We start from the raw sequence: 12,020 nt of genomic DNA, 5'->3' as shown, positions 1-12,020 counted from the left end.
GGATATTTGTTGCCACTGATAACCTATACTGACACATCATTATCATCTGACATAATTCTGTTAATTAGCATTTCTCTTTGAAAAGTCATATATTTTTAGATACAAGAAAATAAAATAAACATTTCCTCTGATTCTATATACTGACATTTTCTCATGACTGGTTTTCTTATTGGTGTTTTCTCTTGGCTAGATTTGCCAGAGAATTTGCTAATTTACTCCTTTTAAAAATAAACTTTTAGATTTAGTCAACATTTTGTATCTGTGAATTCCTCAAGTTCTATTAATTTTCAACTTTTACTAGATTCATTTCATTGGTTTTATTCCAGTTTTTTTAGTGTCTGCTTCCTTTGCTTTCCTTTAATTGTTACTCACTAAAGATTTAGGGCTATGACGTTGCCTCTGCTTAACATATTGAGATCAGAAAGTGGGTTGAATAGGTCATATTTTTAATGAATTTTAAAAAACTCATATAGCATATTATCAATTAAGGATCCTGAAAAGCATATATTTCATTAAGCACCAACTGACATTATCTTAATTTTTTCTATTCTATTTTTTTTTGCATTTTTACTATTTTATCAAAGATTCAAAGTATTTCTAACATGTCACTACTATTGTGGGTTTTGTCAGGTTCTTTTATTCTACCACATTTTATTTAAATATTATAATGTTTTAATATTTGCCTCATGAAAGAATGCTTTTATTTGGATGACATGCTTTTATTTGGATTTCAGAATTTAAATAAATGAAGTCATTTTCTTTGTCTAATACTTTTGCCTTGAATTATATTTTTTCTAAAGATTGAAAATAATACCTTTGTTTCTGTTTCTGTAAACAGTCATTACTGACCATAAATTTTCAACTTTTGTTTTCTTTAGTATATTTATGCAGTACATATTTTAAAGCAAGATGTAGTTTGATTTTGTCTTTTATCCAAATTTGAACCAACATCTGTTATAAAAGAAAATACATAGCATGGCATTTAGAACCAAGCAAGCACAGGTACAAATCTCAGCTCTGTCTTACCCCACCCCTATAAACTTCAGTTTGTCTAATATTGTTCTAGGGTTGTTGCAAAGGTTAATAATTATTTACACTTAATTCCATGTTTTATTGAATTCATTATTCACCACAAATTCTTTAACACTATAACTTTTATTCGAGCTTTTAATTTTACTGTCATTCCTTTACTTAGAAGATATTTTGGGGAATACTTTGATGATGACATAGAAATGCTGCTGCTACTGCTGCTAAGTCACTTCAGTCATGTCCGACTCTGTGCGACCCCATAGACGGCAGCCCACCAGGCTCCCCCGTCCCTGGGATTCTCCAGACAAGAACACTGGAGTGGGTTGCCATTGCCTTCTCCAATGCAGGAAAGTGAAAAGTGAAAGTGAAGTCACTCAGTCGTGTCGGACTCTTAGCGACCCCATGGACTGCAGCCCACCAGGCTCCTCCGTCCATGGGATTTTCCAGGCAAGAGTACTGGAGTGGGATGCTGTTGCTTTTTAAAAAATCTTGGATATCCAAAAAATATATTTATTTTCTTCTTATATTAACAAACTAAACAACTAACAATCTCATTAGCAAACTACAAATCTAATCAGCAAGCTAACAAACTAATTAGCAAGCTAAATATAAACTTCTTAGGTTGTGATCTTTTCCCAATAAATCATGTAGTCCATTATGTCAAATTCTTGTTACACCATTCTTTAAGTTTTAAAACTGACTTTTATTTTTAAAACAGAAAATCTAAGTTAAGATATTTCACCATTATTTTGGGATTGTTTTTTCATCTGTACAGTCAAAGCTATGGTTTTCCCATTGACAGTTGGACCACAAAGAAGGCTGAGTACCTGACTGCTGAAGAATTGATGCTTTTTAATTGTGGTATTTGAGAAGACTCTAGAGTCCCTTGGACTTCAAGGAGATCAAACCAGTCAATTCTAAAGGAAATCAACCCTGAGTATTCACTGGAAGGACTGATGATGAAGCTAAAATTCTTTGGCCACCTGATGGGAAGAGCCAACTCATTGGAAAAGACCCTGATTCTGGACAGGAGGAGAAGAGAGCGGCAGATGATGAGATGGGTAGATGGCATCACTGACTCAATGGACATGAGTTTGAGCAAATTCTGTGACATAGTGAAGGACAGGAAAGCCTGGTGTGCTGCAGTTCATGGGATTGTAACGAGTCGGACACGTCTTAGTGGCTGAACAACAACAACAATCTAGCAGTGATACTGAAAGCTGAATAGTTAGCTTAATTTAATAAATGGAAATTCAAAATAACTCATACTTCTTTTCAGTAATCTTCTAAAAAATTAGAATATTTGTAAAATGTTTCAGACTTAGACAATTACCAGTCATTAGTTGAGGTGATCTCATTTTGTGTGTGGGGGGCATGCATGAATATTTCACATTATTTTTCTTCTGATAGCTTGATGGTTCTTGGGAAGATACAACCTCACTCATTAAATAAATCATTTATCAAAGTATAATTAACCTGAGTTTTCATGATGAATTCTTTCTTTCCTTTGACATGGGTTTTGAAGTTATTATATTATTTATATATCCTCTTCTTCAATCTTCTTAAAAAAGGACACATCTATAAAATCTTGTTCAACAAGAGACTTGGTCGTTGTTTATCCTTTGTTTCCATTCCTTGTGTTCAGATCAAATTTTGTTTTCTGCTTCAGGACTACATAGGACTTTGGCAGGTGCAATTCACAACTCAAAATTCCAGGGCTTAGTGGTTTTGTCTACGGTAACTTTGTTACGTACAGGGGGAGCGTGATTCTTTGGCACTATGTTCTGATAGGTCTACAAGCAATTGACTTCCTGAACAAACAGTAGTTCTTGCCCATCCCATCTTTCCATCACACAGCTTTCTTTATTGCAGGATCTCAGGCTGCTTTCTACTTAAGAGAACTACTTTTTCCATATGTGTATGGAAAGACCAGAGCTGGAGTGGGGGAGAACTTTCAAAAACTAGCACTTGTAATACCAGGAAAGATTGAAGGCAAAAGGGAAAGGGGGTGACAGAGGATGAGATGATTAGATAGTATCACTGACTCAGTGGACATGAATTTGAGCAAATTTCAGATCGTGAAGGACAGGTGAGCCTGACATGCTGCAGTCCATGGGCTGCACGTGGACTCACAAAGAGACACGACTTCGTGACTGAACAACAACAACAAAGAGTGATAACTGGGGGTCAGCAGGTGAACTACTCATTTTATTTGTTTCAATCTCCTTTGTTCAACCTTAAAATTAATTGGAATTAGTATCATTTTTTTTTTTACTATTAGCATTTGTCACTATTAGCTTTTTTTAAGTCTTTGTTTCTATTGTTATTAAAAATTCCATCATTTTGATGCCTTTCCTTCAGAAGCATTTCTGAAAGGCCACTGTGGGCTGTTGACACGTCACCATTTTAGATAAGACCGCAGCTATTACACAAGTTTTTCCAGGTATGACTTTAACCAAAACAAATCTTCCATAAACAATATGACAAATAGAAATGTTCATTATACTGAAAAAGAGAATTGAAGCCATTATTCTTCTGTAGAGTACACATAACCACATTTTGATAATTTCCCCTTTTCTTTTTAATATATCAAGTATTGGCAAAAGCAACCTGATGAAAATACCTCAAGGACCAGTATTCTCTTTTTCCCACATACGGGTAATACCATCTGCATTTCCCTAGGTCTCCTACTCACAGAAAATTCTATTATTTAACATTCATCAAACTGGTATGGCACTGGGAACTTAGAGAGCTCATATAAGATGCATTCCCTGACTACATCTTTCCCAAGAGCATGCACACTCCATGAAAAGACCAGCCAATAACGATTTTTCAGTCTGCGTTGAAGAATTAGTGGGTAGAGATTATATTACAAGTTGCAAACTCCAAAGCTTACAGGTGCCAGATAGAATTATTGAGCAGAGAAGATTTAGTGCCTGCTTGTTAAACACATCAGAATAGTCTTCATTATCAATATTTTTTCTTTTAGGTTTTTGTTGATAGCATGATTCTAGTGATAGATCTTTATTTTCCCAGTTCTGACACAATTATGAGTTTAGAGAAATGTGTCTCAAGTATAAGAAAACAATATGGAAAGCATGATGACAAATGAGAATATCAAAAGTCATTTGTGGCAAACGATATAGTAATACAATAGGGAGTGGCTGGAGATTTGAATTTTCACATGAGACAGATTAAAACATGGTTTAAACATGGCAAAAATTGAAAGGTTTAAACATGAAAAAAAGTTGAAATTACATTGTGCACATTATTTTTTAAATATAATACATTTAGAGGCCAGGTTTGACCACAATATGGCCTGAGAAATAGTTCCTTTTGGTTAGATTTTGTTTTTTTGTGTGTTGGTGTGAGGTGATTATTATAGCACATGGCTGTTCTCATGTGTCCCACTTGCTGTCCACGTCTAAAGTAGGACATAGGCAATCAATTTCTAGAAGCCCTACAAATAATTCATATGCTCACCTAGGACTGAGAGTTACTTGGATAGGCAGCTGGTTAGGGTGGATGTGACCCTCCTCCCTCCTACCTACCACCCCAATCCCTCAAAAATACAGTTTGCCTTCCAAGCACGACAGCAACAACACACGCTTGAGGAGATTATTACTATTTCACTGTGTGACTGTACATATCTGTGGCCATGACCAGAGGGGCAGTTAAGGATGCTAAGAACGCTAAATCTCCTCAATTGCCAGGCATCATCTTTGAGGTCTGACTATGCTAATAAAATGGGATGATTCTGGTGAAGATAGAAAAAGGCCCCTTGGTACAGCCCATGAAAAAATATATAATGGGGAAAAAAGTTGTAACAGGTCTGGGAGACATGAACAATCTTTACCCCAGACTATTATATTATTTTGTGAGGCAGGAAAAATAAACCAGATATTTCCATGTCCCTGAAGCTCTTATGTTCCTCCAGCACCCTCTGACTTGATCAAGTTCACCTGCTAGTCTCCTAATCACTAATTACGTTTTATAGAAACTTCATTATTTGGCAAGTGTCTAATGAATGCAAGCATTCTTGTCACTTGGAAGGAGTCTTCCCATATTATAGATTTAATAGATTGGAGTTGAGGGTTAGAAGTCAGTCCTCCATGAGCTTAGTTAATAAGACTCAGACATCAAAATTGTGATTGATTCCAAACTCACTGCCAAAATTCAGTTCTCTGGTTAGCCACGTTGAGGAACAAACTCTTGATCACTCTGTGGTGCTCAATTTTGGGAAGTGGGTGGTAGCAGCATATTCTGGGGACAACGCTCTGGTATTGATTTAAAATTTTTCTAATTTTAAAAGTAATTTGGAAAAACTGACTTTAAAACTGAATTTTGATGGAAACTTCTAATCTGTGGTCCAAAGTCCTCAGCATTTTTCTTATTTTTTTTTTTCAAAATGTGAAAACTGAGTTGAAGAAATCTGTTTAGTTTCCATGGAAATGGTGCCAATTAATTTTTTTCCTTTTCCTCAGGAAAATTCCTTGACTTAGCAACAACGAAACTCCCTGGCAATCCCTTGGCATTCTTCCACACAGGGCATCTGAAATGTCTGTACTTACAATGGAAAAATAGTTGGCTGTCATAATTCCTTTCCTTTCAGCAAAAAAATAATATATACTGAAATAATTGAATAATTTCCTTAACCTTTTGAGAACCTGTCCAGTCCCTTTAAAAAATCTTGACTCTGACAAACACTTCACACAAGGGTCTTTTTGTTTTTGTTGTTCTCTACCAAATAGTTTATCATTGGTGAAGTATGTATTACTTTTCCTATTATACCATGAAATCCCAGGATATTTGAAGAGTATTAATTAATTTAGGCATAAGCTGTTTTGATTGCTAAGTATGTCCTAGGGTCTGGATGGTCATAAATATCTGAAAAGGTTTAGAGAAGAATGGTTGGACAGAGTAAGTCCATTAGGTATTTGATTTTTTTTAAATTTTCTTTCCAATTGTTCTTTTTTTAAAAAAATCTTTATTTAATTTGTTACGATACTGTGTCTGTTTTATGTTTTTGTTTCTTGGTGGAGAGGCATGTGCAATCCTAGCTTCCCCCCAGGGATCAAACTTGCACCCCCTACATTAAAGATGAAGTCTCAACCACTGGACTGCCAGGGAAGTCCCCCTTCCCAATTATTATTGTTTTTTTCTCTAGATTCTGATTTCAGATTGCAGTCATCAGGAAGGCTTTGCTTTTTTTCTTTACATTTTGTGAGATTTAATGTTCCTCTATCCTTGAAAACAGAACAATATTCTTTTCCATTCTGCTGAATTACGGATGTCCACAGTTAAAGGAACAGAGAAATGAACTGCTTTAAATTGACTAATCAAAAATATCATCAATAATTGGATTGAAATATCTAGACAGAAAAGTTCACACAAAAATTCAATTAAAATTTTCAGTATCCTAATCCCCAAGAATTAAAAAATAAATCAAGTTATCATTGATCTTGAGGAAGCAAATTAAGTAACAAGATATGGACAGATGTTAATCCAATAAAATATTTTATAATTTAGGTTCTTGTTTCCTTTCATCATTCCCTCTGCCCCTTTTCTTCTGAGTAAACAAGGGATTACTCTTCTATACTTATGGTAGAATAATAATAGATTTCATACAGGCTTCCAAAACATCAGCAGCCTTTCCTTATATTGCTCTCTGTGGGACAACCAGAGGATAATACATCAGGCATTCTGAGATCCCTTCATTACACTTGCCACTTGTTACCTTCTTCCATCTCCTGTGGCCTTCTTCACATCATCCCCTTAATTCTAACATGATTTAATTAAAGTATGATAATTGAACAATTTGCTAAAAATGCTTCATGGGAACTTTCTCCCAAAGAGCTTAAAGCATCCCCTCTCTTTATTCTTTCCAGAGTTCTATGAGATGTGTGGAGCAGTCCAGATAGGAATAATCTTCTCTACTTTAATTCTTCAATAACTGTTTGATCCAAGCTGTACAATGGTCTCACATGGATTTCTGCAACTATTTCTTAAGAGAGCTAAAGGCACAGTGGGAGGATAACAGTAGACTTAAAAAGATATTTATTTCCCTTCAAAATAAGAAATCATTAGATATAAAAAACTGCCCAGTAGGGAGTTTTTTGCATATGAATTTATGAGCAGTATATCCAAGTGATTTGTGGGAGACTGGAAGTTCAGGCTTATCATGTGCTGCATTCAAATACCACGTATTTGTTGGAAGAATGACATAAGCACAATGTCGCTGTCATGAGAAAAGCCACTTGACGTGATGGGTGAAGATTATTCATTTAAGGACACACCTTTCTTTGGAGGATGATCCAGGGCATCCCAGGGCATCCCACTGAGGTTATGTATTCAACAGGTCAACAGGTGTTAGAAGTTGGTGCAACCAGTACCTCGCCATTTACATAATGGAACAAAAAGAGACTATGGAAGTGGTTAGTGGCTGCTGGTAAAATAACTTCCAGCTTTATTTTAATGTCTCTCTCAGTGATTTACAGGTAACAATTTTAAGGTAATATTACTTGGAGGCCTTACAAATAGCTGAGAAAAGAAGAGAAGCTAAAGGCAAAAGAGAAAAGGAAAGATATATCCATTTGAATGCAGAGTTCCAAAGAATAGCAAGGAGAGATAAGAAAGCCTTCCTCAGTGATCAATGCAAAGAAATAGAGGAAAACAATAGAATGGGAAAGATGAGAGATGTCTTCAAGAAAATCAGAGATACCAAGGGAACATTTCATGCAAAGATGGGCTCAATAAGGGACAGAAATGGTATGGACCTAATAGAAGCAGAAGATATTAAGAAGAGGTGGCAAGGATACATAGAAGAACTAAACAAAAAAGATCTTCATGACCCAGATAACCACAATAGTGTGATCACTCACCTAGAGCCAGACATCCTAGAGTGTGAAGTCAAGTGGGCCTTAGGAAGCATCACTGTGAACAAAGCTAGTGGAGGTGATGGAATTCCAGTTGAGCTATTTCAAATCCTAAAAGATGCTGCTGTGAAAGTGCTGCACTCAATATGTCAGCAAATTTGGAAAACTCAGCAGTGGCCACAGGACTGGAAAAGGTCAGTTTTCATTCCAATCCCAAAGAAAGGCAATGCCAAAGAATGTTCAAACTACTGCATAATTGCACTCATCTCACATGCTAGCAAAGTGATGCTCAAAATCCACCAAGCCAGGCTTCAACAGTACATGAACCGTGAACTTCCAGATGTTCAAGCTGGATTTAGAAAAGGTAGAGGAACCAGAGATCAAATTGCCAATATACGTTGGATCATCGAAAAAGCAAGAGAGTTCCAGAAAAACATCTATTTCTGCTTTGTTGACTATGCCAAAGCCTTTGACTGTGTGGATCACAATAAACTGGAAAATTCTGAAAGAGATGGGAATACCAGACCACCTGACCTGCCTCCTGAGAAATCTGTACTCAGGTCAAGAAGCAACAGTAAGAACTGGGCATGGAACAACAGACTGGTTCCAAATCGGGAAAGGAGTGCATCAAGGCTGTATATTGCTTATTGAACTTCTATGCAGAGTACAGAAATGCCAGGGTGGATGAAGCACAAGTTGGAATCAAGATTGCCAGGAGAAATATCAATAACCTCAGATATGCAGATGACACCACCCTTATGGCAGAAAGCAAAGAGGAACTGAAGAGCCTCTTGATGAAAGTGAAATAGGAGAGTGAAAAAGTTGGCTTAAAGCTCAAATTCAGAAAACTAAGATCATGGCATCTGGTCCCATCACTTCATGGCAAATAGATGGGGAAACCATGGAAACAGTGACAGACTTTATTTTCTTGGGCTCCAAAATCACTGCAGATAGTGACTGCAGCTATAAAATTAAAAGATGCTTGCTCCTTGGAAGAAAAGCTATGACCAACCTAGACAGTATATTAAAAAGGAGAGACATTATTTTGCCAACAAAGGTCCATCTAGCCAAAGCTATGGTTTTTTCAGTAGTCATGTATGGATGTGAGAGTTGGACTATAAAGAAAGCTGAGTGCCGAAGAATTGATGCTTTTGAGCTGTGGTGTTGGAGAAGACTCTTGAGAGTCCCTTGGACTTCAAAGAGATCCAACCATTCAATCCTAAAGGAAATCAGTCCTGAATATTCATTGGAAGGACTGATGCTGAAGCTGAAGCTCCAATACTTAGGCCACCTGATGCTAAGAACAGACTCATTGGAAAAGAACCTGATGCTGGGAAAGATTGAAGGCAGGAGGAGAAGGGGACGACAGAGGATGAGATGGTTGGATGGCATCACCTACTCAATGGACGAGTGTGAATAAGCTCTGGGAGTTGGTGATGGACAGGGAAGCCTGGCATGCTGCAGTCCATGGGGTCACAAAGAGTTGGACACGACTGAGCGACTGTACTGAACTGACTTTGGAGTGACGTTATTTCAGAAGTGGGTTGAGGTTAAAAGCATCAGTACGTGTTCTTTGATTATCAAAGCATCCAGCAGTACCTCCATTTTTGCCACCTTTTATGTTCTGCATTTCTGAATCTTAACCAAGGCCTTATTATCAGAAAAATATTATTATAAATCACCTGCTAGAGTCTCTCTTTTCAATAGGAACCAAGTGTATCAGAGAAGACTGGAAGCAGCCATCTCCTATGGAACCAGAGGAAAACATTCCTCCTGTGTGAGATGCCTCTGTAGCTACAATGTTTATTTCTTTTCTGCATTAGAAATAATTATTTAAAAGAAAAACAAAAAACGTTGGATCCAGTGCCTAAGGCAAGAGAACCGTGAGAAAAGGGTACAATCTTTGCATGGAGTTCAATGCAGAGCACAGAAAACCCATGCTGGTCTCCTCTGGGGAATCAGTCATTTGCCTCTCCTACCAAGTTAAGTTCTAGAGATTTCTCTCTAAAGGTCTCTGAGGTGTGTTAGAGAATTTGTCTTACTTGATCCTCCTAGAGCTGTGATAACAAACAACATCATCAACATCACCACAAATATCCTCGTAAGGCCTTTGTTAATTTCTTTCCTTTTGTTAATTAAAATAATTTGCTTTTATTAACTAAAAGAATTTTCTTGCAATCATCTTTTTATGGAAAAGTTACTTTGGGTAAGATAGTGACTTAAGAGTAAAATTAATCAAGTACACAGCTATTTACTTCTATCTCAGGAGACTTTAGTCAGTATTCATAAAACTTCTTTAACTCTTAAAGATTATTTAAAAAGCTGAAGTTCATATCAATACCTTGTTTCTTAGGACCATGCAACTTGTCACCATCAGATTGTCTTCTGGCAGCCTTTTGTTGAAACACTGTAAAAAATAGAACACATATTATTTATTGAATAGAAACATTAAAAAGAACATCCTGTAGAAGACTCTAGGAAACTAGAATGCAATACTTCATTTTCCTTAGTAACAATTCCTGAATTGTATTATTTTTTTAGTAGGAGGATTATTAGATTTACAATCTTCTCATTTGTGCAGCTTATCAGTCATTTCAAAAAGCCTCTTCTTTGCTCAGAGTAGTATAATACTGATGGAATGCCTCATTAAACTGTTTAAATCAAGATATGATTCCATTTTGATATCAGGTAAAGATAAAAGCTGCATTTTGTTGAAAGTGATTAACGGTAAAATCACATGAAAAATTCCATTTGTATAGAAATTACTCATGCTGACTTTTTGGTGATAAGCAAGGATAATAGACTGTTTCTTCTTAAACAGATGAAAAGACTGCTGTATTTCACAGATGTAATAATAAAAAAGACACTTTATTCTTGCATCATCTAGCTAGACCTCAGACCTATTAAAGCAGCTTATTCGAATTACTTCATTATCTGAAAAGTGCTTTGTTCTCATTTATTATTTCTCACACAGAATTCTGTGAGACAAGTCAGCATTTTGCTCACCCCATTTTGCAGATGAAAGATAAGATTGATTGTTTAATATTTATTGAGTACCCACAAAGTTCTGTATACCTTCTGGCATTATTTAATGGAAAAGTCTATAGCCTTTAGAGCTTGGCTCTAGAAACTGAACATTCCAGAGTTCCATTTATTTTTAATGGGTAGGCTAAACTACAGAGTTTGGGAACTGCAAGAGGCCTTGGAGGACTGATCCAATGTCATATGTTTACAGATGAGGAAGGTGGAAATAACTAACATTTAAAAGGGCTACATAATATCGAAACAATCCCAGAACTGTTGCTGGTGGAGATGTGAGTTGGACTCTCAAGCCTTGCACTTCAGTCTATTGCGCGGTTCTTCACAGCATTGCTGCCTCTCATCTTCCATAATCCATAACTGAGGACATACTGTTCAGGGAATATAACTGATATTTTATTACCTATCAATGGGGTCTAATCTTTAAAAACTGTGAATCACTATATTGTACATCTGTAACTTGCAGAACACTGCAGGTCAATTATTCTCCAATAAAGAAAAAGAATTAGAAATCACACAAGGAAACAAACCACAGTGAGACAAAGTCAGCAAAACAGCATATCAAGAACTAAATGTAATGAAACACTGTGAAAGAAACTGTAAAATAAGTATGTTCTGTCAAAAGAAAAACAGCAAAGAAGGAGCCCTAGAGAGAGGATTAAAAAGAACCTTAGGGTTGGACTCGGAGAAGGCAATGGCACCCCGCTCCAGTACTCTTGCCTGGAAAATCCCATGGACGGAGGAGCCTGGTGGGCTGCGGTCCATGGGGTTGCTAAGAGTCGCACACGACTGAGCAACCTCACTTTCACTTTTCACTGTCATGCATTGGAGAAGGAAATGGCAACCCACTCCAGTGTTCTTGCCTGGAGAATCCCAGGGACGGGGGAGCCTGGTGGGCTGCCGTCTGTGGGGTCGCACAGAGTCGGACACGACTGAAGCGACTTAGCAGCAGCAGCAGCAGGGTTGGACTTTCCTGTGGTCCAGTGGTTAAGACTTCACTTAACCACTTAACTCACTTCAGTTCCTGGTCAGGGAACTAAGATCCCACATGCCACGTGGTGTGGCCAAAAAAAGAAA

At 37.0% G+C, this 12,020-nt stretch overlaps 1 protein-coding gene across 1 annotated transcript in view; it reads right to left on the bottom strand.

Annotated features, from left to right (window-relative positions):
* The window catches only part of LOC129657390 (B-cell scaffold protein with ankyrin repeats-like), a 54,711-nt gene that overhangs the window by 17,796 nt on the left and 24,895 nt on the right, over nucleotides 1-12,020 (bottom strand). Inside the window, exon 5 of the mRNA XM_055587564.1 lies at nucleotides 10,246-10,311. Coding sequence (XP_055443539.1) covers nucleotides 10,246-10,311 — 66 coding nt within the window. The remainder of the gene's footprint in view (nucleotides 1-10,245; nucleotides 10,312-12,020) is intronic.

The sequence above is a fragment of the Bubalus kerabau genome, chromosome 7 (assembly GCF_029407905.1).
Source record: "Bubalus kerabau isolate K-KA32 ecotype Philippines breed swamp buffalo chromosome 7, PCC_UOA_SB_1v2, whole genome shotgun sequence".
Lineage (NCBI taxonomy): Eukaryota > Metazoa > Chordata > Mammalia > Artiodactyla > Bovidae > Bubalus > Bubalus kerabau.
The sequence above is the reverse complement of the archived record's forward strand: the minus strand, read 5'-3'. Positions and strand labels throughout refer to the sequence as shown.